This window comes from Hemicordylus capensis, chromosome 10 (genome assembly GCF_027244095.1).
Source record: "Hemicordylus capensis ecotype Gifberg chromosome 10, rHemCap1.1.pri, whole genome shotgun sequence".
In the NCBI taxonomy this organism is placed as follows: Eukaryota; Metazoa; Chordata; class Lepidosauria; order Squamata; family Cordylidae; genus Hemicordylus; species Hemicordylus capensis.
This window is the reverse complement of record NC_069666.1, coordinates 24701263-24728149: the sequence shown is the minus strand read 5'-3', so window position 1 is coordinate 24728149 and position 26887 is coordinate 24701263. Positions and strand designations below refer to the sequence as shown.

General features: G+C 47.3%; 1 protein-coding gene across 7 annotated transcripts in view; it reads left to right on the top strand.

Moving 5' to 3' along the window:
- Positions 1 to 22048, top strand: part of THSD4 (thrombospondin type 1 domain containing 4) — a 435377-nt gene extending 413329 nt beyond the window's left edge. For 6 of the 7 annotated variants that reach the window (XM_053271987.1, XM_053271990.1, XM_053271988.1 and 3 more), the window contains 3 exons: positions 8865 to 9044; positions 16239 to 16383; positions 20292 to 22048. In XM_053271987.1, coding sequence (XP_053127962.1) covers positions 8865 to 9044; positions 16239 to 16383; positions 20292 to 20434 — 468 coding nt within the window. In that variant the 3' untranslated portion in view covers positions 20435 to 22048. The remainder of the gene's footprint in view (positions 1 to 8864; positions 9045 to 16238; positions 16384 to 20291) is intronic. The other variant, XM_053271992.1, reaches the window with a different exon arrangement.
- The last annotated feature ends 4839 nt before the right edge of the window (positions 22049 to 26887 follow it).

Below are 26887 nucleotides of genomic sequence, written 5' to 3'. Positions count from 1 at the left end.
GCAACAACAGGAGAGTGGGAATGCCCTCAGCTCTTGCCTGTGGGCTTCCCATCCTGTTTCACACAGGTAGGCCACTGTGTGAAATCGGATACTGGACTAGATAGGCCTTGGGCCTGATCCAGCAGTGCTGTTTTTATGTTATGTTCTTATGCCGATGATCAGTAGTAGTAATGGGAGCGGCAATATATGGTTATTGTGTGACCATAGGTCATATCAATATAATATAAATTTCACTATAAAGGTGAAATAGATCTGGAGGTGTCAAGACCTCCCCACCACCACCACCAAGTTGCAAAGAGAGCAATGCTGGATTAGTGACCAGTTTACCTGCTTCATCCACTGAGTCAATTTCTTCTCCTTGCTGTAATCTTTCAAGATCTCCCATTGTTCATATTGGAAAAACATCTCCCTGGCCTTCATGCTTTGCAGGTATTTTGCTTTCCAGGGGCTTTGGCCCTGGACCGTGGTGCCAAACAGTGGTCGCCTTCAGATGTAACGCAGTACCACTGGACCAATGCACCCACAGTTCCGCGGACATTCCCCGCTCTCTCTCATCTGTATTCGGACAAAATGGAGAGCAATCTAATGGCAGTCACACTGACTGCAGAGAGCAGGAGGAACTGGCTGTCGGGGTTTCCTTCTTTAATGACGGACAGCCCTGACAGCCAATGGCAGCCGGAGCGAGGGAGGTTGCAGCTGTGGTTGCATGTGGGGGAAATTGTGGTGCCAGCATTCGGATGGATCACACGCCCAGAGGAGTGGTGGCTGGACTCCGGTGCTTCCACGCCTCACCCAGCAGCTCTGGGGGTCGGGCAAAGGGAAGCGCCATCGTGCTGTGCCACACTCCCCAGAACCCCAGTAATGCACTGCACAAGTGCGTGGTGCATTCCTAGGATCCCCACCCACTCGAGTGTGCCCGCTGTGGCTGCAAGCAGTCATGACTGACACACGTTCAACTGAACGAGGTTAACAGCGTGCTCACTCTATTAACCTTGTTTAAAGGGGTGGCTCCGTTAGTGCGTTTGCCACCAAGCCGCCGCTGGGAGCCACACAGCTCCCAACAGTTCTCACAACCAGCAGAAGCTGGGCTGGGCCCCCATAGCCCAGGTTCTGCTGGTCGTGAGAATAGCTTCTCTGTCATTTTGTAACCCACTAAATAACATAGTTGATCATGGCCGTTCACTGGTTTGTCTAACAAAATGAATGATAAACTTTTAAGAATGCAGTTCCACTGGAAGAGAACTGGCCTTTTCCCCCCTTAAAGTACATTGTCGGGAAAGAAACCTAAATTAGGTTAGCAATGAGTTATGTGAACCAAAACAATCTGAGACAATAAAAATGCCGATTGAGAAAATAACAGACATCCAAGCTATGAAATCATAATGAACTGCAATATTCCCTGTGCTTTCCCCAGACCCAGAAGAAAAGTAAATCCAATTTTAGTTCTCCCAAATCTTTAATATGAGTGTGTAGTCGCAAACAGTCCTGATGGAGGTACTCCCCTTGGATTTAAAGTTATTCATTCAAAAGTTGGGAGTCAACTGTACTTGCTCCTTGGCATACATTACTCTGAGGAAATCCTTTGCTTCACATGAAAACAATTAGAAGTCTGTAGAAGAAGACTTATGAGCCTAGGTCACTGTACTTGAAACTTAGGAATATAACAGAAACCAGCTCATAGGATCACACTGTCAATTAAACGGAGACAGCGGGGCTAAAGCCATTTATTTTCTCGCTTCAATAAGGCTTGCAGTAATCATGTGTCCTTGGTGTCCAAATTTCGTTCTCCTTCCATAATATCCTGTCTAGAAATATTCCCTTGAATGGCAACTCCGGGTTGGGAACAGGGAGCTGCTTCACGCTTTGTTTTGTTAACCTGCATCCCAAGAGTTAATCTCCTTTAGGGCTAGCAATTTACAATGCTGTTAATAGGAATTATGTCTTGAACTCGTGGGCACCCACACAGAGTTTATCCATAAATCTACCATATTGCTTCAGGCTTCTAATTTATTTTTCTAAAGTAATAAATTCTTCACAAATATGCATCCGCAGACATTTTAAAACCCATTCACTTTAATTCTCTACTGGTGAGCTACAATATACACACATAGTATACAATATGTGTGTGTATGCATACATACACACAGAGTTTTTAACGGAGGGGACTGCAGTTATGTTGCTGAGGAAGGGAGAAGTTGAAGGATTTAACTAAACAGTTTTAAAGTTGTGTGTGAGCACCTGTGTGTTGAAAAACCAAATCTATATGGAAGATTAATGTATACTAAAAATAACAATAACAGACAGTCTAATTTTGTAGTCATGTTTAGAGTAGATTATCAGTGTCTCTTTCACATCAGTTTTATTAAAAACCCATTGCAAAATAGTAATTCCACCATTCCACGCTGCATAACATCATCCAGCTGCCAAAATTTTGCCTAAAGCAAAATTTCAAGAAATTTTGAATGACCTACTCTAATGAAACATTCAAAAGGAACCAAATGAGCGCTAATAAAACTAATGAAACTTCTCATAAGGCTTCAACATGTACTAGATCAGCACCAGGTTTTGCTTAAAACAAAATTCAAGGTTAATATGGAAGTTCCTGGTCTGGTGAAAGACCTGAGGTCTGTTAAGTAAAACCAAGAGAGCACTGATAAGATTAGTGAAATTTCTCACAGTCCTTGGTTTTGACTAGCTTTCACTTGAAGCACCTAGACTAGTGGTGGGCCACTGTAAGAAACAGGTTGGATTTTTCTTTCGCTGCCACCACCAACATCTCACTTTAGTTGGGTTTCAAACACAGACTTTGGTTTCGTGTCTGTGGGTAACGTGGGGAGAAGTAAACAGACTCGATTAAAACTGTTTAAAGTTCTAAACCAGGAGAGAAGGATCACAGAGCACCATCAATCTCTGCTCTCAGTGCTGCTGCTGCAGTCTCTCTCTGTGATCCTTCTCTCCTGAGGCACAAATGGAAATCTAGGACCAACAAACAGAAGTACTTTTTCATACAACGCACAATCAACTTGTAGAATTCTCTGCCACAAGATGTGGTGACAGCTAACCTGGATGGCTTGAAGAGGGGTTTGGATCACTTCACGGAGGAGAGGTCTATCATCGGCTACTAGTCGGAGGGCTAAAGGCCACCTCCAGCCTCAAAGGCAGGATGCCTCTGAGTCCCAGTTGCAGAGGAGAAACTGCAGGAGAGAGGGCATGCCCTTCAACTCCTGCCTGTGGGCTTCCAGCGGCATCTGGTGGTCCACTGTGTGAAACAGGATGCTGGACTAGATGGGCTTCCTTGGGCCTGATCCAACCAAGAAGCAAGGAGATTTCAAGCCAATTGGAAGCTAGTGCCAGAAAATGAATCAGCAAGAGGGGCGGGGGGGCAAAGAACTCAAGCTGGCTCTCGAATCACTAGAATCGATTTGAGCTCAAATCAGGGTTGATTTTATTCAAACTCAAATCAGGCCCTTTATTCTAGGAGGCGATTCAATTTGAATTCAGATAACTTGAATCATCTCAATTTGAGCTCAAATTGATTTGATTCAAATTGTGACTTGCACTTTTAACATAACACAGGAGATCCACTCCCGTCTCCTGCTGCTTCAGCTGTACTCAATGCTATGATAGGTAAAGCCTAGGCTGATTCTGCTCTTTTGTACTTTGTACTTTTCAGGGGTCCCAAGAATCAGGATATTACAAAAACCCTATCCAACGTATAAACATCACTCCTCCCCCTTTTTAAATAACAGTCAATTGTGTTGGGCTTAAAAGCCCTTGGGAGATCATACCCTTTTAAGTGACTCAGAAACCAATATACTGTTGGATTTGTCTTCTAAAGACCTTTTTCCAGAAAGTGCCAGAAAGAGTGTAGTGTAGTGTAGTGTGTGTGTGTGTGTGTGTGTGTGTGTGTGTGTGTGTGTGTGTATGTAACCTTTAAAGAAGCAGTCAAGGGCTCTGTGAGCCAATATTTGCATTTCAGAACTGGAACCAACACCCTTGCTCAGGTTTGTGTTACCAAGATGAAACTAACACCCTGGTGCATTCAGGATTCAGGCCCTTCCCAAATATCACACTGGATGGAGATTTTGGAAGCATGCAAAACTGAAGTCTCACCCCAAATCCTAGAGGCTTCCGTCAAATGTTAACCCTAACGGGCAGTTTCCCTGAAAAAGGGAAATTGGTTCTCAATTTTCTTTGGGGGGGGGAGGATATACTTTTGTATAGTATTAAGAAAATAGAGGGAGGACCATCTAGTCCAGTATCCTGTTTCTCACCAAAGCCCACCAGATCAATCCAGAAAGCCCACAGGCAGGTCATAGGAACATAGGAAGCTGCCAAATAGTGAGTCAGAACCTTGGTTCACCTAGCTCCATTTTGTCTACACTGACTGGCAGCAACTCTTAAAGGCTGCAGGCAGGAGTCTCTCCTAGCCATTCCTAGGGCCTTGTGCATGCAGTCTCCTATCCAAATGCAAACCAAGGCAGACCCTGCTTAGCAAAGAGGATAATTTATGCTCAGTTTATACCACAAGATCAGCTCACCTCCCCTTAAGGCAACAGCTCTCTCCTGCTATTGCCTCCCACGAACTGGTATTCAGAGGTATACTGCCTTTAAACATGGAGGTTGGTGGGGGTTTTTTACATTTATATCCCGCTCTTCCTCCAAGGAGCCCAGAGCGGTGTACTACATCCTTAAGTTTCTCCTCACAACAACCCTGTGAAGTAGGTTAGGCTGAGAGAGAAGTGACTGGCCCAGAGTCACCCAGCAAGTCTCATGGCTGAATGGGGATTTGAACTCGGGTCTCCCCAGTCCTACTCGAGCACTCTAACCACTACACCACGCTGGCTCTCACCAGGCTGTATCATGGATACAGGTTCCATGTATCCTTCGTGGCTAATAGCCATTGATAGACATCTACTCCAGAATCCAAGTGCTGCAGAAGAGTGGTGAACTGCTGCACTTCGTGAATGCTGGAATGAGTCCATTCCAGTCATGGGCGGCCCTTTCCCTGTGTGGACATGCTTCTCTCATCAGGTGGGTGATCCCCATTGCCTGCCTGCCTGCCTGCCTGCCTGGCTCTGACGGTGCACACATGTGACCCAGACCGTCATTGCCCATCCCTGCTTGGTGCCCCAGGCAACTGCCTAGTTCACCTAGCTGGTGGACTTTGCTGTCCCTGCTGATGTTGCACCTCTTGCTGTGAAACCTCTCCCTTGGCCCCATATATGTTGCAGGAGTGATGCAAAGCTAACTGCTCTCCTAACAGCTCTTGCACAAGCAGAGATCAAGCAACTCGGCGCAGCGACGTGACCTACCTGGTGTGGCAGCTGCATCTTTCTTCGTCACCCTGCACAACATCCATCCAGATGTCAGTCTCTGTTTCTTGCCCCCAACAGGGCAAAAAGCAGGTTCAATCTGGATAAGAAAACTGACCCGCAGGAAAAGAGCAAGGCACTCTTTCTACAACTCCTGACACACACACCCTCACAAACATCCAGTCATACTTACACTTTGGTTTTCAAAAAGATCTTTGCAAAGTCCCCATAACTGAGCATTGTGTGTTGCCTGGCTCTGAATGTATCCCTGGATCTTGAATGAAAACTGGGTGTTCTAATGGACGACAGCCAGCTACATTTGGTTTAATCCCATGGCCCCTCATAACTCCACAGAAGTGAACAGTTATCAAACTGAAGCATGAAGCCTCCTGTATATTTTGCTTTCCAAGGCACAAGCAACTAATCCTTATGATTTGAGTGGAATATGCGCAGCACTTGCTGGGCAGAGACAGGACCTCCGTCTCTGGGAATAAAACTGTGATCAATATAAAGAGGCTGGGTGTCAGAACCAGCTGTTTCTGCAGCAAACCTTTCCCAATTAGTAGGGATGTGCGGAATCTGTCCGGCGGTCCGCAGTCCGACAGTTCGGTCCAGGGGTTCGTGGGTTCGTGATCGAACCGAAACACACACACACACACACCGGTTCCGTCCGGACCAGAACTTTAAAAAAAAAATTTTAATGCAAAAAGGAACTACCTGTAGCCCCTTTGGGGGGCTTGCTGTAGCCGTGGGGGGGGGGTCTGCATGGGTTCCCTCTCCCCGTGCTGGCCTCCCTCATCACCACTGCAGCTGGGTAAACATAGTATTTTTGGCCCTTTCGGGCCTCCATAAAAGCGAGCGTCTGCCATTTTGGCCATCGCCGCATATGCATAAATTCCCTCTGTGAGGCCTGGCATGGCCTACGGCCTCACAGAGGGCATTTGTGCATGTGCGGTACTGGCCAAAATGGCGGCTGCCTGCTTTTATGGAGGCCCGAAAGGGCCAAAAAGACTACGTTTACCCCTCCATGGTGGTGATTAGGGAGGCTGGCGGGGGGGAGAGGGAACCTGTGTGGAAACCCACCACCCCCACCCCCCGCAGCTACAGCAAGCCCCCCAAAGGGGCTACAGGTAGTTACTTTTTGCAGTGTAAATTTTTGTTTTTAAAAAAAGTTCGCTGACTGGTCCGGGATCTGACCGGATGGTGTGGGGGGGGAGTGTTCAATGGGGGCCAGACCAAACTGGCCCAGTTCTGTTCGAGGCTGGTCCGGGCTCGAACCGAACCAGGCCAGACGGTTCCGTGCACACTCCTATCAATTAGAGCTTTCTGGTTTTGCTATTTTGGGGGCACAAGATGCTATTTGTGGAAGCTGAGATGGTGTTGGTCCTCTAGCTCTGCCCTTTGGGATAGATTTTTTTAAAATGATCCTCACATAGCCTCACATGGATGAAGACCTGGCAACAGGTCTTCATCTTCCAAGCACACTGGTTACCCGCTCCATCTGGCTAAAGCCATATGTGCAACGAGAGAGGCTTCCCCAAGCAAATGCTTGCAAGACATTGATCACATTCATGATCATGTTTGCAAGCCAAGGCTGCGCATGTTGTTCCTGACCCAAGGCAACCGCAGAGGCTATTGTCCCATTCACCATTCTACTCAATATGCAGGCAAATCTGCGTACACAGTGGACACATGATCGATGTTCTATATTTGCATGTTATGTTCAGTGTACCCGCAACAATACACATGGAGATGGTTCTCACACACAGCCTAACCTGTGCTAGGGACACCAAGCCCGAGTTAGGTTGCACATGAGAACTGCTGGGATCAGGCCCGAACCTGGTGGTGCAGCACTGCCTAGCCCCGCTATTTACTCCAGCTGTTATCTGAACTTAAGGGAGTGACCCCCAGCTACTTCCTGATAAACCTGTCAGGCTAATCTAGAGCTATATATCAGCAGACGGAGTGTGAAGGCAAAGGGACAAAAGGAGAATGTCAGAGCCAAGCAGTAAGCAATTTCCAAACCACAGCCAGTCTGAGTCCTTACAATATCCAGTCGGTCAAACCAAATCCAAGTCGAATTCTACAAACAGAGTCCAAATGGTCTGGAGTCAAAGCACAGTCAAAACAAGCAGGAACACAGCTGGGTAGCTCACCAAAGCACGGCGTTGCTACCAGCAATGCGGCTGAGGTGAAGCCATCTTAAATAGGCTGAAGCCATGTGCTTTCAATCATGGGTTCCTGACTCTGCAGCTCTTCTTGTTAGTCGAGCCATTCTGCATGTGCCTCTCCTTATCTCCTCCCGTCTCTTCGACTGACACCTCTCTACAGCTGAGATCGGCTGTGCCTCCTCCACTGGAGCTGTTGAACTAGGCTCTGTTTCTTTTTCAACATCCCGTGAGTCGGTCCCGCTTGCCTCTGCAACTTCTTGCCTTTGAGGTTGCTGCACTCCCTCCTCTGCTGTCACACTGCCTGTCTCTTCCTCATCCTTGGAGTTGGATAACATGCCCATGACACTTGCCCGTGTATGAGCATGGGCTGCTTCCAGACTGGCCACACACAGAGACAGGTGTCTAGAGCACGTATCTTTCTTGGGGGAATCCCGCAATGCAGCATGTGTGTTGCGCACTGCATTGTGGGATTCACAGAGCCTGGGATGGGTCGCGGCCTCAGATCAATCTGCCCTGCTCCACACTGCACAGAGCAGGGCTGATTGTGTGGAACGAGCTCCCACCAACAAAACAATGATTGTCTGGGGGGAAGGCAAGGTTTGGGAAGCCTCCCACCTGCCCACCTGGTTGGTGCTAAGCAAAGAGAATCATCACTTTGGAAGGGGCCTCCTTGCCCAGTTAGTAGTTAAAAGTACAATGAAGCAGATTCAGGCTAGACATTAGGAGGAGTTTCTGAACTGTAAGAGCTGTTTGACAGTGCAACAGTCTGCCTTGTACAGAGATGGGCTCCTGGTAGCTGGAGATGTCCAATAAGAGGCCAGATGGCCATCCCTCAGGATGTAGCAGCTTCTTGCACTGAGCATTAGGGATGTGCATGAACTGGTTAGACACTCCTTTTGCGGAGCGCCAAACTGGTTTGAAAGTCCGGCATTCAAGCCAATTCAGAGGCAAGGCGGCCCTTTAATGGGCAGGGAGGGTGCCCTTACCTGCCCCGCAGCTTTCCCCCCACTGGCACTCTCCCCATGCCATTCGAGTTGGCCACTTCCGGTACGACACTGACTGGGGCTTTAAGGAAGTATACTACAGCCCCACAGCAGCGGTTTGGGGGAGGGTGCCAGCGGAGGGAAAGCAGTGGGGCAGGTAAGGACACCCTCCCTGCCCCTTAAAGCCCCCCTCACACACACCACCTTCCTGGAGTGCACAAACCAGTTCATGCACATCCCTACTGAGCATGGGTTGAACCCAGAGGTTCCTTCAAGTGCTAAAAGTCTATATTTACTTATATTGAGGGGAAACATTAATAGAAAAGGTCTATTATGGTCTTTATGGTACTTACTGAAACTACATCTCGGTCTTTGCTTTCTATCACCCATTACAGTGTTCAATTGAATGTGGCACTGGAACCCAGCAGAGAGAAGTGATTTGCATTCGCAAGACTGAAAATAGCTTTGATATGCTGAATCCCTATGAGTGCTCTTTTTTGGAAAGACCTCCCAGCCAGCAGAACTGCTACCTCAAGCCTTGTGGCGCAAAATGGTTCAGTACTGAATGGAGCACTGTGAGTACTTTTTCTTCATTGTTGTTGTGCTCTCTCTCAACTTTAAGCATACATACCAACTCTGGAAAGCCACAGAAAGGCAATTCTCACTATCAGTGGCAAGTGTGCTAAGGGAGCTTAGCCCGCTTTCTACGGACCGTGGGAGCCACCAGGCGAGCCCGGTTTCCCCAAAGCGGATAACCCGCTTAAATACCCCTCCCCTTAGCCTTGATAATCTGCGGGCAGAGCAGGCTAAGCCTACTCTCCCCACAGAACTCCCTCCAGCTGATTGTGAGACTCACCTCTGGGGCTTCAAACTCGGTAATATGTGAATATAAGGGCAGCCCTGCTGGATCAGGCCCAAAAAGGCCCATCTAGTCCAGCATCCCATTTCACACAGTGGCCCACCAGATGCCATTGGAAGCCTACAGGCAGGAGTTGAGGGCATGCCCTTTCTCCTGCTGTTACTCCCCTGCAACTGGTACTCAGAGGCATCCTGGCAATCAATTTCATGGGATGACCCCTGGTTCTAGTATAATGTAAGAGGGAGAAGAATGTATCTCTATCCACTTCCTCCACACCATGCATGATTTTATAGACCTCTATCATGTCTCCCCGCAGTCATCTTTTTTCTAAACTAAATAGCCCCAGGTGTTGTAGCCTTGCCTCATAAGAAAGGTGCTCTAGGCCCCTGATCATCTTGGTTGCTCTCTTCTGCACCTTTTCCAGCTCTACAATGTCCTCCTTTAGATGTGGTGACCAGAGGTGGTGTGAATTAGAACATAAGTGGGCAGAATTTATGAGATTGGGTGAAAGGAAAGCTGTTTGGCTACCAAGAAAACTCTCCTGGAGTTTCAGACCCTGCTCAGTTTTCAGTGCCTGTGAGTTTCAGAAGAGGTCTAAAGAGCATGCTTGGCATGCAGAAGGTCCCAGGTTCAATCCCTGGCAAAGAGCCCCTGGTGGCACAGTGGTAAAACTGCCGCCCTGTAACCAGAAGGTTACAAGTTCGATCCTGACCAGGGGCTCAAGGTTGACTCAGCCTTCCATCCTTCCGAGGTCGGTAAAATGAGTACCCAGAATGTTGGAGGCAATATGCTAAATCATTGTAAACCGCTTAGAGAGCTCCGGCTATAGAGCGGTATATAAATGTAAGTGCTATTGATATTGCTATCTCCAGACAGGGCCGGGAGAGACACCTGCCTGAAACTTTGCAGAAGCTGCTGCCAGTCTGTGCAGACCAGGCCTGCTCAACTCCCCGCCCCCCCCCCACCCGCCTTGCTGGTTTTTGACTTCTACTCCCATAATCCCCAGATACAGTGACCAATAGCTAGGGATTATGGGAGTTGTAAGCCAAGATTTGCAGGAGGGCCAACGTTGAGCAGCCTTGGTGTAGACCAGGTATTCTCAGCACTGGGTCCCCAGATGTTATGGGACTTCAGTTCCCATAATCCTCAACCAAAGGCCACTGGATTATAGGAGTTGAATTCCAATGTTGAGAATCCTTGGTGCAGACAATACTGAGCTTGATGGACCAATAGTGAGACTCACTATAAGGCAGCTTTCTATGTCCACCTATAAGCAACTACAGACATGATCTGCAAGCTGGCTACATATCTCAGCCAGGGCCAATGTCACAAGGCATCAACGGGGCTCTTCTCACAATCATTAATCATTCAGGAGTTCAGGAGCTGTGCACACTTCCATCTTCTGCTCATGTGTGAATTAAAAACAAGGTTGGCGGCACCATTAGTGACATGTACTAAGCAGCAGCTGGGTCAGAAGGCTCTCCCTCCTATCTGGGACAGAGGGACCCTCTGACCCAGCTGCTGTTGAGGACATGATCATCACTGATGGTGCCTCCAGTCTTGTTTTTAACTCACAGATGATCAGCGAATGGGAATGTGCACCGCCCAGAATGAGGGCTTCTCTTACCCTAATTCAGATTGTGTGAACCTCTGAATTCAGCTGCCTAACCTCTGGGAGCTCTGAAGGTCCAGCATCCCAGGGATGTTGGACCTTCATACTGCTGATGCTGGTCCTGACCCCCACCTGGAAGGGTCCATGCATGCCTTTTGGCACATAGGAAGCTGCCTTCTACAGGAAGCGTCCATCTAGTTCCCTACCATCTACCCAGACAGGCAATGGCTTCTCCAAGGTTGCAGGCAGGAGTCTCTCCCAGCCGTGTCTTGGAGATGCCAGGGAGGGAACTTGGAACCTTCTGCATGCAAACATGCAGTTGCTCTTCCCAGAGTGGTCCCCTCCCTTAAGGGGTGTGAGCCCTATGTAGTTTCCCATTCAACCTCTGAGTACCAGTTGCACGGGAGTAACAGCAGGAGAGAAGTCATGCCCTCAACTCCTGCCTGTGGCTTCCAGCAGTGTCTGGTCAGCCACTGTGTGAAACAAGATGCTGGACTCGATGGGTGAGCATATGAATGGACCCCCTCCCTTTACTTTGATGATACAGCAGAGGTTTTTATTTATTTTCTGGATGCAGCAACAGAAGTAGTAGAAAGGTTGTTCTAGTCGGTGTACCAATCACACACACACACACTGCCCCTGACATAATGTGGTGGCACCAGAGGCGTATCTAGGGAAAATAGCGCCTAGGGCAAGCACTGAAATTGTGCCCCCTGTCCAAACATCTGACAGTTATCTTTCAGATAACTTTACCATAATATCAGCTCAAAAATACAAGTCAGGCTCATTAATCTTTTAAAATTTCAAAAACTATTTGGCAGTGGACGTAGCCAGACCAAAAAATGCTGGAAAACTACAAATTTCAGTATGCTGGGGCTCATGCTCACCCAAATACCATCTGGAGGTGTACTTTGAAAACTAAACAGAAGTGCCTGTCTAATTCTCTACTATGCATTGTAGCATCACTATTACATACATTTTAAAAATGAATGGAGAATTTGACTTTTCCCAGATACTCTGAAAATAATTAAAGGATATGCAGAGTAAACTGTGTCACCGCTTGGAATATATTCTAGTATTTCAGAAAGACAGTTAAAATGAGAGAAAGAGAAGAAGAAACTCCCCGTGGGCCTTAATACTAAGGATTTCACATGGATTCAGAGACAAACTCACCATTAACAGCCATATTAAGAGCAAATGAATACTATCCTAGCTCATAAGCTTCAGCTCAGTATTCACAAGCCCTGATTCTCTTTACATAGTGTCAAACTGAATATGTTTACAGTAATTTATATTATATTGAATTTTTAAAAAATTGTTTTCCCTGTAGCCCCTTCGGGGCGCTTCCTATAGGACATGGAGGGGGGATCTGCGAAGGTTACGACTCCCCCGTGAGCCTCTAGGGCCTCGCAGGGACCATTTGAGCATGTGCGGTGGCCATTTTTAAAATAATTGTGTTTTTTTTTAATGGCCGCTGAAAACAAAATGGCCACTGTGCATGCTCAAATGGCCTCTGTGAGGCCTGGCATGGCCTAGGGCCTCACAGAGGCCATTTGAGCATGTGTGGTGGCCATTTTGTTTTTGGCAGCCTTTTTTAAAAAATTTTTAATTTTAAAAAATTTCGCCCCCCTTCAAGTGGTGCCCGGGGCATGTGCCCTGCCTGCCCTACCCTAGATATGCCCCTGGGTGGCACTCTACATAGGCTGGAGGCATCACAAGAGGGAAATGGTGGGCACAAGGCACTTTCTGGCTAGAAAAGCATTGTTTTTATTTTTGCCACACAATAAATATTATTTATTGTAAAGAAATAATAACCCACCTCACTACTAAGCTAAGGGGATTGGGGTCTCCCAGAGGTAGGGCCCACCCTGCCCATGCCTCCCAAACCTAACCCTGACTAACTCAAGATACTAACCCTGACCTCAGCAATGCCCAGGCCTGATCTAAGATCTTGGATTGCTATAACCTTCACCCTTCCAATAATTAAACATGTTTGATTGGGAATCTCATTTGAACATAAGAACAGCCCTGCTGGATCAAGCCCAAAGAAGCCCATCTAGTCCATCATCCTGTTTCACACAGTGGCCCACCAGATGCCACTGGAAGCCACAGGCAGGAGTTGAGGGCATGCCCTCTCTCCTGCTGTTACTCCCCTGCAACTGGTAGCAATAGCAATAGCAATAGCAATAGCACTTACATTTATATACCGCTCTATAGCCGGAGCTCTCTAAGCGGTTTACAATGATTTAGCATATTGCCCCCAACATTCTGGGTACTCATTTTACCGACCTCGGAAGGATGGAAGGCTGAGTCAACCTTGAGCCCCTGGTCAGGATCGAACTTGTAACCTTCTGGTTACAGGGCGGCAGTTTTACCACTGCGCCACCAGGGGCTCGATCAGGGGCTGAGTACCAGGATGCCTCTGGTACTCAGAGGCATCCTGCCTTTGAGGCTGGAGGTGGCCCACAGCCCTCTGACTAGTAGCCGTTGATAGACCTCTCCTCCACGAAGTTATCTAAAACCTTTTTAAAGCCATCCAGGTTGTTGGCTGTCACCACATCTTGCGGCAGAGAATTACAATGTCCTTTTTTAGATGTGGTGACCAGAACCCGTTTTCATGCTCTTTCCACAGAAAGGACATTGGCCTTTTCTCTTATTCATACATAATTTAACTTTTTTTTAAAATGGGGCAGGCTGTGTTCTGAAGAAAAACAATTTTGACATCTGAGGGCTAAATCTCTCAATTAAAGTGTCTCAGAGGGCCAACCCGGTGGAGTCCACAGTAAAGGAGCTATGAAAATTTTATTTGGTCCTTAAGGCACATCTGGGGAAAATAACCCCTAGTCAGCTCAGAAAAAAAGAGGAAGGAATAATCAAAGTGGACTTGTGATTTACTTCACACTGTCACTTACACTGCTTTGGAAGTTTCCCTGGAAAGGACCTCATGCAGCAAACTATAACTCAGGTTTGAGGTTTCTCCTTCCTTTCAAAACTCAGGACAAGGGTGCCTACCCAGGGCTTTGCTGCCTCATTGCCATGAGTGACGACTCTGAATTTCTCTGGCACGTCTTGGCTCTAAGCCTCTCATTCCTACCACAAAAGCAGAATCCTCTTATCTGCCTCTTCACTTCAGGAAACTGTACCATTTCCCAGTGTTTTTCCAAAGAGTATTTTTGTATAGCACGTTTTAGAACAAAAATGTTTAGGTTTTATATTCAGTGCTTTAATTTAGCAGCCATTGCAATAAAATAGCAGCTATGCCAATTCCTAATAAGGAGGCCACCATGCCCACCTCCTATCGGCCAAGTACAGCACATCACCAGGCGTGTCCCACCTTTCTCTCAGATAGGGCACATGGTCTTGTGGTAGCAAGCATGAATTGTCCCCTTTGCCAACATAAATAAAATAGATAAAACTAGCTTAACCTGTACAGAGCATCTGAGCGCTAGTACTTGATTGCTCCCCTCACCCCCTGCCACAGTCCCCCTCACCTCAGAGATCTCTCCACCCTCACTTGAGCCGCACTCCTCCTCCTCTCCTCCTCCATCTGGTTGCTTCCATCCCCCTCACCCCTCTTGGTCATGGCTGCAGTGTTGCTGGCACCTGTTGGCCAAGCTGCAGCCTCCTATCCCCAGAGACCTCCCCACACTCACCTGAACCCCACTCCTGTTGAGGAGCAGCAGCAGCAGTTGACCTGGCCCTTCCTCACTGCCACCACTGCCATGGCCACTCATTCCCCTCAGGCCACTGACAGGTCTTGGCCTGTCCCTTGCCTGCCTGCCTCTCTCCGCCAATGGCCTCAGTAGCCCCAAACAGCAGACCCCTGCCCACTATCCTTTTTAATATATAGATTTCTCTCTCTACAGTCCAGCATCCTGTTTCTCACAGTGGCCCACCAGATGCTGCTGGAAGCCACAGGCAGGAGTTGAGGGCATGCCCTCTCTCCTACCATTACTCCCCTGCAACTGGTACTCAGAGGCACCCCTCCCCCGAGGCTGGAGGTGGCCCACAGCCCTCCGACTAGTAGCCATTGATAGACCTCTCCTCCATGAAGTCATCCAAACCCCTCTTAAAGCCATCCAGGTTGTCACCTGTCACCACATCCTGTGGCAGAGAGTTCCACAAGTGGATCACGCGTTGTGTGAAAAAGTACTTCCGTTTGTTGGTCCTAGACCTCCTGGCAATCAATTTCATGGAGTGACCCCTGGTTCTAGTGTTGTGTGAGAGGGAAAAGAATTTCTCTCTCTCCACTTTCTCCACACCATGCATGGTTTTATAGACCTCTATCATGTCTCCCCGCAGTCGTCTTTTTTCTAAACTAAAAAGCCCCAGGTGTTGTGGTCTTGCCTCATAAGAAAGGTGCTCTAGGCCCCTGATCATCTTGGTTGCCCTCTTCTGTACCTTCTCCAGTTCAACAATGTCCTTTTTAAGATGTGGTGACCAGAATTGTACACAGTACTCCAAGTGTGGTCGCACCATAGTTTTGTATAAGGGCATTATAATGTTAGCCGTTTTATTTTCAATCCCCTTTCTAATGATCCCTAGCATGAAATTTGCCTTTTTCACAGCTGCCGCATCATAGGCTCCTCCTCCCTATCTGCATATGGAATCCCCACTGCCTAATCACCATGGTACTTCTGCTCACAAACTCTCGCGGCAGCTGCCATGCACGGAATTAGCCATGGATACACCTTAGAGAATTAAATATATATATAGATATGAAATAAAATACTTTTTTAAAAAAGAAAAGCTAAAAGCCTGAACTAGGCTGCTTATGAGACCAGCCTCTGAGTGTTGGCCTGGTCACACTGGCAGGTTGTGAGTAAGTAGTGTTGCTTATTGGTGTTCAGACGGAGGCACCTTTTATTTATTTACTTGCTTACCGCCTGGCATTTGCATCCCTAGACAGTGTGAAGGGGAATTCCATGGGACAGCCCCTCAGGGTTTTGTGGCTCAGGGCAGCTGGTAATGGATCAGCTCCCTTGGGGAGCTTTGGGGCTCAGGGCATGGTGACTCAACAGAGAAAGGTATGTGGCAAGCAGGGAGCCAGAGATCATATGATTTGCCCAGTTGATTTGCTCAGCAGTGGGCAAACAGTTATCACCAGGTGGAGTTGCCCACACTCAGCCAGGGAAGTTATAAAATGCATGCCTTGTTGCAGTTAGACGTTTATACAGTTTATTAACCGAGTTTCAGCCATAACACGTGTCCTGTCTTTCATTGAGGTCTGGATACTGTGCATCACTGTGGATGCTTTCTTGATCTGAATAGTTGCGAATTGCAATGTTTCGGTTGCAGTGCTCAAAATCGTGTGAAGGCGGTTTCCGGGTCCGAGAGGTACGCTGTCTTTCCGATGACATGACGCCGAGCCCCAAATGTGACCCACAGCTGAAGCCAGAGGAAAAGGAGCAATGCAACACTCAGGACTGCATCCCCGAAATAGGTAGGGAAACGTTGCCATTTTTCTAACCATGGAACTCCATCTAGTGGAAGAAAAATGTAGGCCATCATGCATATTAAGGCACTTGAGATCAGATTTGTAATGGTTGTTTTAAATAAGAAAACCCCAAACAAGTCTCTTTTGAAAGTATGCCAGTTATTCAAGTGGGATTTAGAATATTTGTACTGAGCTACATGAAAACGAAGTTTAGTTGGGAGGGCCAGAACATGTTTTTGGTTTTTTTGGTTTTTACACTTTATATCCCGCTCTTCCTCCAAGGAGCCCAGAGCAGTGTACTACATACTTAGGTTTCTCCTCACAACAACCCTGTGAAGTAGGTCAGGCTGAGAGAGAAGTGACTGGCTCAGAGTCACCCAGCAAGTTTCATGGCTGAATGGGGGTTTGAACTCAGGTCTCCCCAGTCCTAGTCCAGCATTCTAACCACTACACCATGTTGGCTCTGCAGTTTGGTGACAGCCCCACCAGGGTAGAGGGGTGGGAGTCCCCATCTGGCAGACTGGCAGGAACCGCGTTCAGAAAGAACCGAGTTCTACAGGATCTCTGACATCTGCAGGATCTCAAAAAATGGCCATGTTAGAACCTGTTTTCTCTTGTTGCATGAGATTGTTCTGCCTTCTTGAATGTTTCTCTTGATGGAGCCTTTAAAACAGGGGTAGGCAACTTGAGGGAGGAGAGCTGCTCTTGTGGTAGCAAGCATGACTTGTCCCCATAGCTAAGCAGGGTCTGCCCTGGTTGCATCTGAATGGGAGACTAGAAGTGTGAGCACTGCAAGATATTCCCCTCAGGAGATGGAGCCGCTCTGGGAAGAGCAGAAGGTTCCAAGTTCCCTCCCTGGCAGCATCTCCAAGAGAGGGCTGAGAGAGATTCCTGCCTGCAACCTTGGAGAAGCCATTGCCAGTCTGTGAAGACAATACTGAGCTAGATAGACCAATGGTCTGACTCAGTATATGGCAGTTTCCTATGTTCCATCCCCATCAATAAATTGTGGCTGGTGTCACAAACCTCTGGAGAGTCAAGGTTGCCTGGACAACTTTGGTGCTCCTGCGGATGTTGGCCTACAGCTCCCATCTTCCCTGATTTTTGACCCTGTGGCTAGGGATTATGGGAGTTCTAGTTCAAAAACAGTGGAAGGGCTGGAGCTGCACCTCCCTGCTTCAAACAAAACTTTAAGTTCTTGAGAAGGCAGGATGGGGCGCTTCTAATAGATTCCACAAGAAACAATGTACTGTAGCTTAAGAGGAACTGGTTTTCTAAGCCATTCATTTATCTTTTCATTCCATTGCTCAGGAAGGGAGAACACCAGTGTCAAGGAGGAATTATATTTTCCCCTTCCATCAGGTTTAGTGAAAGCCCACAGACCTGAATCCACTTAAGAACTTCTCCACTCAATTCCCCTAGACCGAACTGAACAACACACGTGTTCACACATGGTATAAGGATTGTGGCTTCGATTCAAGATTTATCAGGCCATCTGCATCTGCACAATCCAGGAACATGCATGAATAATAAATAGGTTTGGACTGGATTTATTGTTCCGTTTCTGTCCCACTTTTCACAGCTGGGTTTCACCAAGCAATTAACAGTTGGCTAGAGTACCAACTGTACTGTAAGTCAAACACAGCTGCCTGCTACCTTGTGTTTGGGAATTATGAAAAATGAAATTGATTTGTACTTGACTTTGTACAAAAAGTGATTGGGTGCATGTATTATTCAAGCTGTGTGGTTTGGGCGGATGTATTATTTAAATGCAGCTAAGTGTGAAAAAGCTCCCAACCCTGGCGCCATGAATGTTAAGAACTAATCAGGGTTGTAGTCATCCCTCCCCACAAGACGTCCCCAAAGAAAATGTGATTATAGTATCTAGGGGTGTACAATATCCTAATCCCTGTGCATTGGCTTAAGCTGCAACACTATGAGCAGAGGCTTGGAGCTCAGTTAGGGGCATCTGTAGAATCATAGAAGTTTAGAGTTGGGAGGGACCCTTGGAGGTCTTCGAGTCCTTTGCTACATCAGGGGTTCCTGAAAGGGAATACTAGTACCCCAAGGGCTCAAAGGGGGTACTCAGAACTCTTGAAGGGCTCCCAGGGCACTCAGAGCCCTCCTGCCTCCCCACGCTGCTGCTGCCCCATTTGTTTCCTAGCTGAGGATCACTGGCTTGAAGTTGACACCTCCTCAGTGGTGTCTCTACTGCAGAAGAGAGAGGAGGGAGGAAAGCTGGCCATTTTGCTAAGAGATGCTCTGATGGAGGTGTCAGAGGGAGGCAGGTATCCGTATCGGGGGCATCACCCAGCTAGCACCCCAATAATCCATGCTTGAAGTGACGCCAATAGGAGCAAAGGTGTGTGTGTGAGGGCCACTGTCAAACTGAGGGCTTGCACATAGGGACAGTAGGGACAGTAGAGCGGTGGGGGGGATGTCTCTGGACTGCATGGCCTGGGGGAGATGCCAAGATTCCCCCCTAACCCCAAGCACACTTCCCACCTACCACCCACTACCAAGGGTGGTGGCCAGCCCCAGGAGCACATGGCCAGCCCCAGGAACACATGCAGGGTGGTCTCTCATCCTCCAGTCAGTGGGGCACTTTCTCTGGAGAGACTGAAGGGCCACTGTGCATCCATTCCCCATGCTGGCCATGACCAGGCATCCATTCCCCATGCTGGCATCCATGCTGGCCCCATGCTGGCCATGACCCCATGCTGGCCATGACCAGGCATCCATTCCCCATGCTGGCATCCATTCCCCATGCTGGCCCCATGCTGGCCGTGATGATTTAGGGGTAGGCCAGCACCATAACTAGTAGGATTATGGTTGAAGAGCAGTATACAAATAGTATAGCAGTAGTAGTAAAGGTAGCATGCTCAGCAGCTTGTCCCTGGGCCACTAGGGCCCTTGCTATACCCTTAAGTGGGGGCTATATATGCTCCATGCCCCCGACTGACCCCAGCCAAGGAGAATCAAGCCTGCTGCTCTCTGCAGAGCCACAGCCGTTGTTCGCACCCCATCCTGGCTGCTGTGTCTTGCTCATTTTTGAGAGTGTGATCAGGGATGTAACCACCATTGTGCAGGGGAGGGGCCCACCCTGGTCTAGGGGCAGCGCATGGCTCCCCAGCCATGCTCCCTGACATCATACACAGGGGGCGTGACCATGTTCACAAATGGGGCTGTGCACCCCATTTGCAAGTAAACTTCAGTCAGTGTTTGCAGTGTGGCTGGGATCACCTCTCCCCACTTGCAAAGGGATCACCTCTCCTGGCCAGGCGGGAAACCCAACACTGGCTGAAGCTTCTCAACAAGTTTTTCTAGTAAGAACTAATCAGATGACTTTCCTTTCACTGTCTCTACAACTGGACTAAATTTGGCTCTACAAGGTCCACAAGTTAGATTTCTTACAGCTCAAATGTTCATGCGTCCACCATCTTAGATCAGGGTGAATGACATCATTGCAAACTACACCACTGAGGTGTCCCTAGGTGTCACTACTACAACTGTACCTAATTTGGTTCAAATTGTTTAGACAGTCCTCAAGTTAGTGTACTTGTGCCTCAAAAGTTCAAATGTCCACCATTTTGGATTGGGGTGGATGACATCATCACAAACGATGCCGTTGAGTTGTCCCGACAACTGTACCCAATTTGGTTCATATCAGTCCAGGCATTGCAAAGTGGATGGTCAGACCCACACACGGACACACACACAGAATGCCAGGTGATCTCATAAGCCTCCTGGAAAGGAGGCTAAACATGGAGCTGGAGTGGTGGGGGCCGCTGGCAGCGAGCTGAACAGGAGCCACCAGCATCCTTGCTACACCCCTGAGTGTGATGGAAGGGTGAGGGCTGCCTCTTGGCTCTGTATGGACACTGTCAGGAATGCTTCTCTCTGCTTCTTTCCAGACGAAAACTGCAAAGACAAATATTACAACTGCAATGTGGTGGTGCAAGCCCGTCTGTGCGTCTACACGTACTACAAGACTGCGTGCTGCGCGTCCTGCTTGCGAGTGGCCAACAGGCTGTCAGGGCTCCTGGGGCGCAGATAACAGCGCCCCCCCCCCATTGCTTGAAGCGGACTTCTGCACAGTCGTCGGAGCTGCCTGGACTGCAAGGGATTTTCCCTTGGGAAAGAGAGGGTGGGTTTTTTTTAATTGGGGAGCACCTCAAGGTGTGCTTCCTGCCCACGTGGGATCTCACTTCACACACACTGTTAGGAACTCTCTGCCTTGTTGAAATGTACACTGTAACCATGGCCTTTAGACAGCATTGGGTTTAATCCACTGTGTCCCCTAGATGTAAGGAGCTGCTTCCTACAGGGTCATCCCAATCTCCAGGATTGCCTGGACAGTATATCATTTTCATTCATGCCCACTAAAATCGCAAACCAGTGAGCCTAGCGTTTGAACTTCACAGAACTATTCCTTGGGTTCATTTTCCTTTGCTTCTGCTTGCTCTTTCTCTCTAAAATGCTGTTTGACTTCTGAATACTGCGGGAGACAGGTCTGTGCGGACTTTAATATTTTTCTAATGGAGAGTGTTCATTAAGTATTGGTCCCTTAAAATTCAGTGCAAATTTTGATCTTTTTCAAGGCGTAGACTGACACGCAGTGCTGGTCTTGTGGTAGCAAGCATGAATTGTCTCCTTTGCTAAGCAGGGTCCACCCTGTTTGCATTTGAATGGGAGACGACATGTGTGAGAGTGTAAGATATTCCCCTTAGGGGATGGGGACGATCTGGGAAGAGCATCCAACTTCCCTCCCTGGCATCTCCAAGATAAGATGAGAGAGATACTCCTGTCTGCAAGCTTGGAGAAGCCGCTGCTAGTCTGAGTAGACAGTTTTGAGCTAGATGGACCAATGATCTGACTTGGTAGAAGGCAGCTTCCTATGTTCCTAAGTTTGCTCAGCATAGAGTCCCACTGAGCCCAATGGGGCATACTTCCAAGTAAGAATGAATGGGTTTCCAAAGACCACTCTAAATTGAGGCTATTTTTGCACCCCCAGAATATTTGGGTGTAGTTGCCCATCCTGCGGACATTTCGGTAGTGGAATCGAATACTTTCATGGGAGTCTTGAGTTTTGTTGTTGGAGGCGTGGCTTCCTGTCAGTAGCAGAGTGGCTTTTGGGGTCTCTTTTTTAACTTTAAAAAATGTCACCATCTACGTGGATGGCAGCAGCATGAAGAAGTATTTCAGCCTGTCACTTTCCTGAATATCTTCCATATATGTTGTTGCTACAGATAAGGAGTCGGCCAAGCCCTACATCTTCTGCAATAGTTTTCCTTTTTATACCCATAGTCTTTTCTTTGCTTTCCTTCCCCCTTTCTGCTTTCCTCTTTTTAATTTAACATTGCTTTTAAGGGAGATTTCTGTGGCAACTTGAAAAGTAGCTCATGACTAGCTAATCAAAGTTATTATGTTACTCTCCTCTTCCTCCCCCTTCTTCCCCCTTTCCTCCCTCTTCCCTTTCTTCTCCTCCTCTTCCCCCCTCCCTTTTTCTTCTTCTCCACTTCCCCTTCCCCTACCCCCTCCTCCCCTACCCTCCTCCTACCCTCCCTTCCTCCCCTCCTCCTCCCCTCCCTTCCTCCCCTCCTCCTCCTCCCCTCCTTCTCTTCCTCCCCTGTTTCCTCCTCCCCTCCTCCTCCCCTCTCCATCCCCTCCCCTCCCCCTCTCCTCCTCCCCTCCCCTCCCCCTCTCCTTCCCCTTCCTCCTTTTCCTCCTCCACTTTCCCTCCCCTTCTATCCCTCCCCCTTCTACCCCCACCTCCCCTCCTCCCCCTTCCCTCCCCCATTCCTCCCCTTCCCTCCCCCTCCTCCTCCCCTCCCCTCCCCTCTCCTTCTCCTCCCCTCTCCTCCATTCTCCTCCCTTCTCCTCCCTCTCCCCCTCCCCCATTCCATCTCCTTCTCTCCCTTCCTTTCTGTCTCCTTCTTCTCTGCCCACCAAGTGACTAGGAACATTTAGGTCCACACGTGGCTTCCTCTTCCCACATGCCTTTCCTCTTCTCCTAATTGTATGGAGGAGGTTCATTAATGGGCTACCCACACACATATTACTAGGAGAAGGGAAAAGGTGTGAGGTGTCCAACTGTATGTATAATCTAAACCAGCCTAGACTTGGAAAAGAATATTCACCAGTGCAATAATCATAATTTCAGAGAATAGTTCAGATAATTATTCTATCCATTCTATTAAATGCATTGGTGAATATTCTTTTTGCTCCACCCTTGACTACAAATCTAGCTATGTACCCCCAAGATTTAATGCATCATTCTGTTTATCTTGGATTTCCTTAAAAGACAATACAGCAGAGGGAAGTTTTACAGCAGAGAATCTCCAGTCCCTCCCAAGAAGTCCTGCAAGTTATTGTTTTCCCGTTACCTCAATCCACTTGTTGTAAACAAGAAAGCAGACTAAATTGCCCCCCCACCTCCAATTTGCTGAATGCCTTTCTTTGGTGATGTGGCAAACTTAAGCAATCATATCTGAATGATGTTTCATTCATAACCATAGAGTGTGAAACATCCACTTCTATCATTTTCCATCGTGTGCTAAGTCCCCTAGCTTTTCACTATTTTTTCTGCTATTAAAGGAGATTGGGACTTGTAAGTTAGATGCACTTATGTCTGAACACGATTGATATAATGACAATAGCTGATTGCATTCAGCTTTGGATATAGCCTCCAAAAGAAGCAGCTCTTTGTCAATGGTAAATATGTGTTTTCAGCCTTATGTTTCCCAGCTCAGAAATATGAGCCCTCAAAATATTCATCTCAAAAATAAGGTGGATATTATGGGGTGGATATTATAAGGTGGATATTATTCCCTGTAATGGATTCCCAGATGTTGTTGACTACAACTACCATCATCCCCAGCCACAATGGCCTTTGGCTAGGGATTATGGGAGTTCTAGTCAAATTCATCTGGGAATCTCTGTTAGAGGGAACACCCAAATACTTCTCTGGCTCAGATTTTAATCCAAGCCAGAAAAGAATCCATCTCCTTCCGCCTCATGCCCACCAGTTCAGTACATGAGATTGGGATGGAAATAACCTGAGTTCTCTCCCAATTGGGGGGAAGATAAGTATGATGAGCCAAAGCAATTCGAGCCCGAGTGGCTTTGTCCATCAAAACAGGCCAGACAGACCCAGCTGGCAGAAGGACCCCTGTGGCTGCATATCTGAAACAAACCCAGGCTACCCAGACAAGGAAGGATATACTTTGTTATAAGTTATTTTTTATATTTGTAAATACAAGATGTTTATAGGAAAATATATGTATTCTGAGCTATGTTTATATGGAATAAGCCACTGCATCCAAATTGTTCTATTATTTAGAAGATGAGATAATGTTTTTGCGAAAAGGGACTTAAAATGTATTTATTTATATATATATATATATATGCCATTTACATTTCTGTCCAGTTCTTTGGGCAATACTAACCAGCCTTTGGCCTGGGATGTTGTGCCACACTGACTTATATAAGTTTCATACTGAAAACCCATAGTTAATGGTTTCTTTTATTTCATGGTTAATAATCCACTTCTGCAAATGGATTTTTTAAAAAGTGGGAAATGTATAATTTAAAGTACTTATGGACTAGTTCAGGAATATATATGCCCAGCAATGCACCTGAACAAGATCTGTACAGCATCCTTTTTCATATTGTATACATATTCTTGGATGGAAAAAGTTTTTTGCTATTTTTGTTTATGACTAATTTATTTTTTATTATGGTGAAAAAAATAAAGAAATTAAATAAATGTTCCCTTCAGTATCTTAGCATATGGTCTATGTTGTGGCCTAAGAGTGTGAATTATGAATTATACATCAGCTATGAATGAATTCACTAGATGACCATAGGCAAACCACTACCATGCAGCCTCGGTTTTGCCATCTGTAAAATGGGAATGATTGTACTGGCTTACTTTTCAGGATTACGGTAAGGATTACTGAGGTAATATAGGCGAAGAATTCATATGAATCGGTTAAAAAGAGGGTAAAAGCTCTTTTGGGTTCCTCTGCATTAGCATTAACTGTTAACTGGCTAGTTCTGGGCAGTAATTAAAATGGCCTTAAGACCTCTTGGTCTCTATCCTCAGGAATTTGGTTCTCATTCTATCTGCATAGAGACACCTTGTAAAGTGGTGATTCTCTTATATTTAGCAGGGGGAGTGCAATTGGAGCTATCTAACCCCAGCACAGCATCCCTCCAGTGGATCCTGCCTTTTGTTTTATTTTTAGACTCTGAGCCCTTTGAGGACAGGAATCCATCTAATTTAAATACATAAACCACTTCGAGAACTTTGGTTGAAGAGAGGTATATAGTTATTTGTTGTCCTAGTAGTACAGCTGTGGTACACATCAGCCTTAACATTGCAATTATTAGGGCTGTCAGTTATTGGCTGCCCACTGTCTTCGAGCTATGCGAGATCAAACACAATTTTTAGGAGGTCTAGAAGTCTTTGGTGCAATTCTATGGAGGGTGGATTTGACTCTTGCATGGTGCAACTCAGGTTCTTACAGGTTCTAGGATGTGGCAACACACCTGCTATTCTTGGCTGTGTTGATTGTTGGGTTTCTCTGCATCAATTACTGCCATGTTATTATGCAACACAGGTGCGAGACATCCAGCTGTCCTTGGCAAGTTCTCATCTGCAGCCATTCCATTGTCCTCTTGGTGAGCAGCTCTGGTAATGGGACTCAGTTTGGCATCCACATGTTAGCCAGAATGGGGTGGTCCGGGAGAGGCTTTGGGATCAACACTCTACCTGTTGTTTTAGATCAAGACCTTGCCTTGCTCATTCTATCTGGAAGTCAGGATGTGTAGGGCGGTGGGGGGGGCTGAGCTCCCATCCAGTTTGATTCTGAGCAGTTCAAACCAGTACAACTATTGGTTTGCAACTTGGAGCCAAGGTGGAGGAGATGACCATCCAGGTTTAAGAGTAGGAGCTATGTCTCCCAGCTCTTGCCTGGGAGGAGAGGAGAGCTGGTCTTGTGGTAGCAAGCATGACTTGTCCCCTAAGCAGGTTCCATCCTGGTTGCATTTGAATGGGAGACCATATGTGAGCACTGTAAGATATTCCCCTCGGGGTGGAACTGCTCTGGGAAGAGCATCTAGTTTCCAAGTTCCCTCCCTGGCAGTATCTCCAAGATAGGGCTGAGAGAGACTCCTGCCTGCAACCTTGGAGAAGCCGCTGCCAGTCTGTGTAGACAATACTGAGCTAGATAGACCAATGGTCTGACTCAGTATATGGCAGCTTCCTATGTCCTATGCCTTTATAGCAGGAGTTCTCAAACCTGGGTCTCCAGACATTGCTGGCCGCCAACTAGGGGACCCATTGCTGGCCGCCAATCTGGGGACCCAAGTTCAAGAACCTACGCTTCACAGGAAGGGAGCCCACTCTTGGATTCTGGAGTGTGGATGTTGAGGTTGCCACATTCCTGTTCCAGCTCCTCTTACTCATAATACAAGTTATTTCATAACAAGTCTTGTGTCTTGATCCTGAGGGTGGGGGTGTGATGGCTGCTACTATTTCTCTCCAACTGTTGTCTCTTTTCAGTTGTCCTTGGTAGCAGGAGAATGCTATATGCATGGGGAGTTACTCTAAAAGAGGAAGTCAAAATATTTTAATAAGTTAAAATTTTGTTGTTTCACAACGAAAGACAAACCAAACAAGTGATGGTCCTTTCCAAGAAATACACAGTTCACAGCACAACCAGTTAGTTTTCTGTTGGGATGCACATGAACGGCTCGTGCAGACATGGTTGGACAGGGAGCAGTTCCCTTAAGAAGCAAGTAAACAGGTCCTTACCTGTTTCACTGCCACCTTGCCACCTTTCCGGGCATGGTGCTCACTCTAGCAAAGTCCACGGCGTCTGCAGCACTGTTCCCTGTGCATGGTATCGGCACGCACGTGGCCACCGCACATGCCTTGGCCCCAAAAGAGGCACCAAACCAGTTCACCAGTTCGTGCACATCTCTAGTTTTCTGTTCCGAGTCCCTTTCAGCAGGCTGCCTTCGTGGCAGTTAATTTGCAGCTGACCCTGCAGCACACAACTATCGCACTCCTCCTGTTGGTCTACGTACCTAGCAACAGTTGTCATGCTTAACTTGCTAAACCCTAGACCCAGCTATATAGACACAATTTTTAATGAAACCTTTTATTTCTGGGAGTCATGGGGGCATAGGGGTGTTATAAAGGCACGTGTCCCTACTTTCACCTGTGAAATGTTGAGTCTTGTGAAACAAGTGGCACATTTTCATGGTCACAGATGGCTGCTCCACTGTTGGGTCCCTGCTTAATTGCCTGGGACCCCTGCACACTGCAGCAATGCACATGTTTAATGCCAGTGACACATTTAAGGGCACACCTTATTAAACATGCAAATTACAAACAAAATTAAGAAATCAGTCCCTCTCCCTCTCCCTCCCCCCCCCTTAGCCTTTCACAAAATTGCTAATGCTCCTTGGCCCATGGCCACTACCAGACTAACTAGTTGTT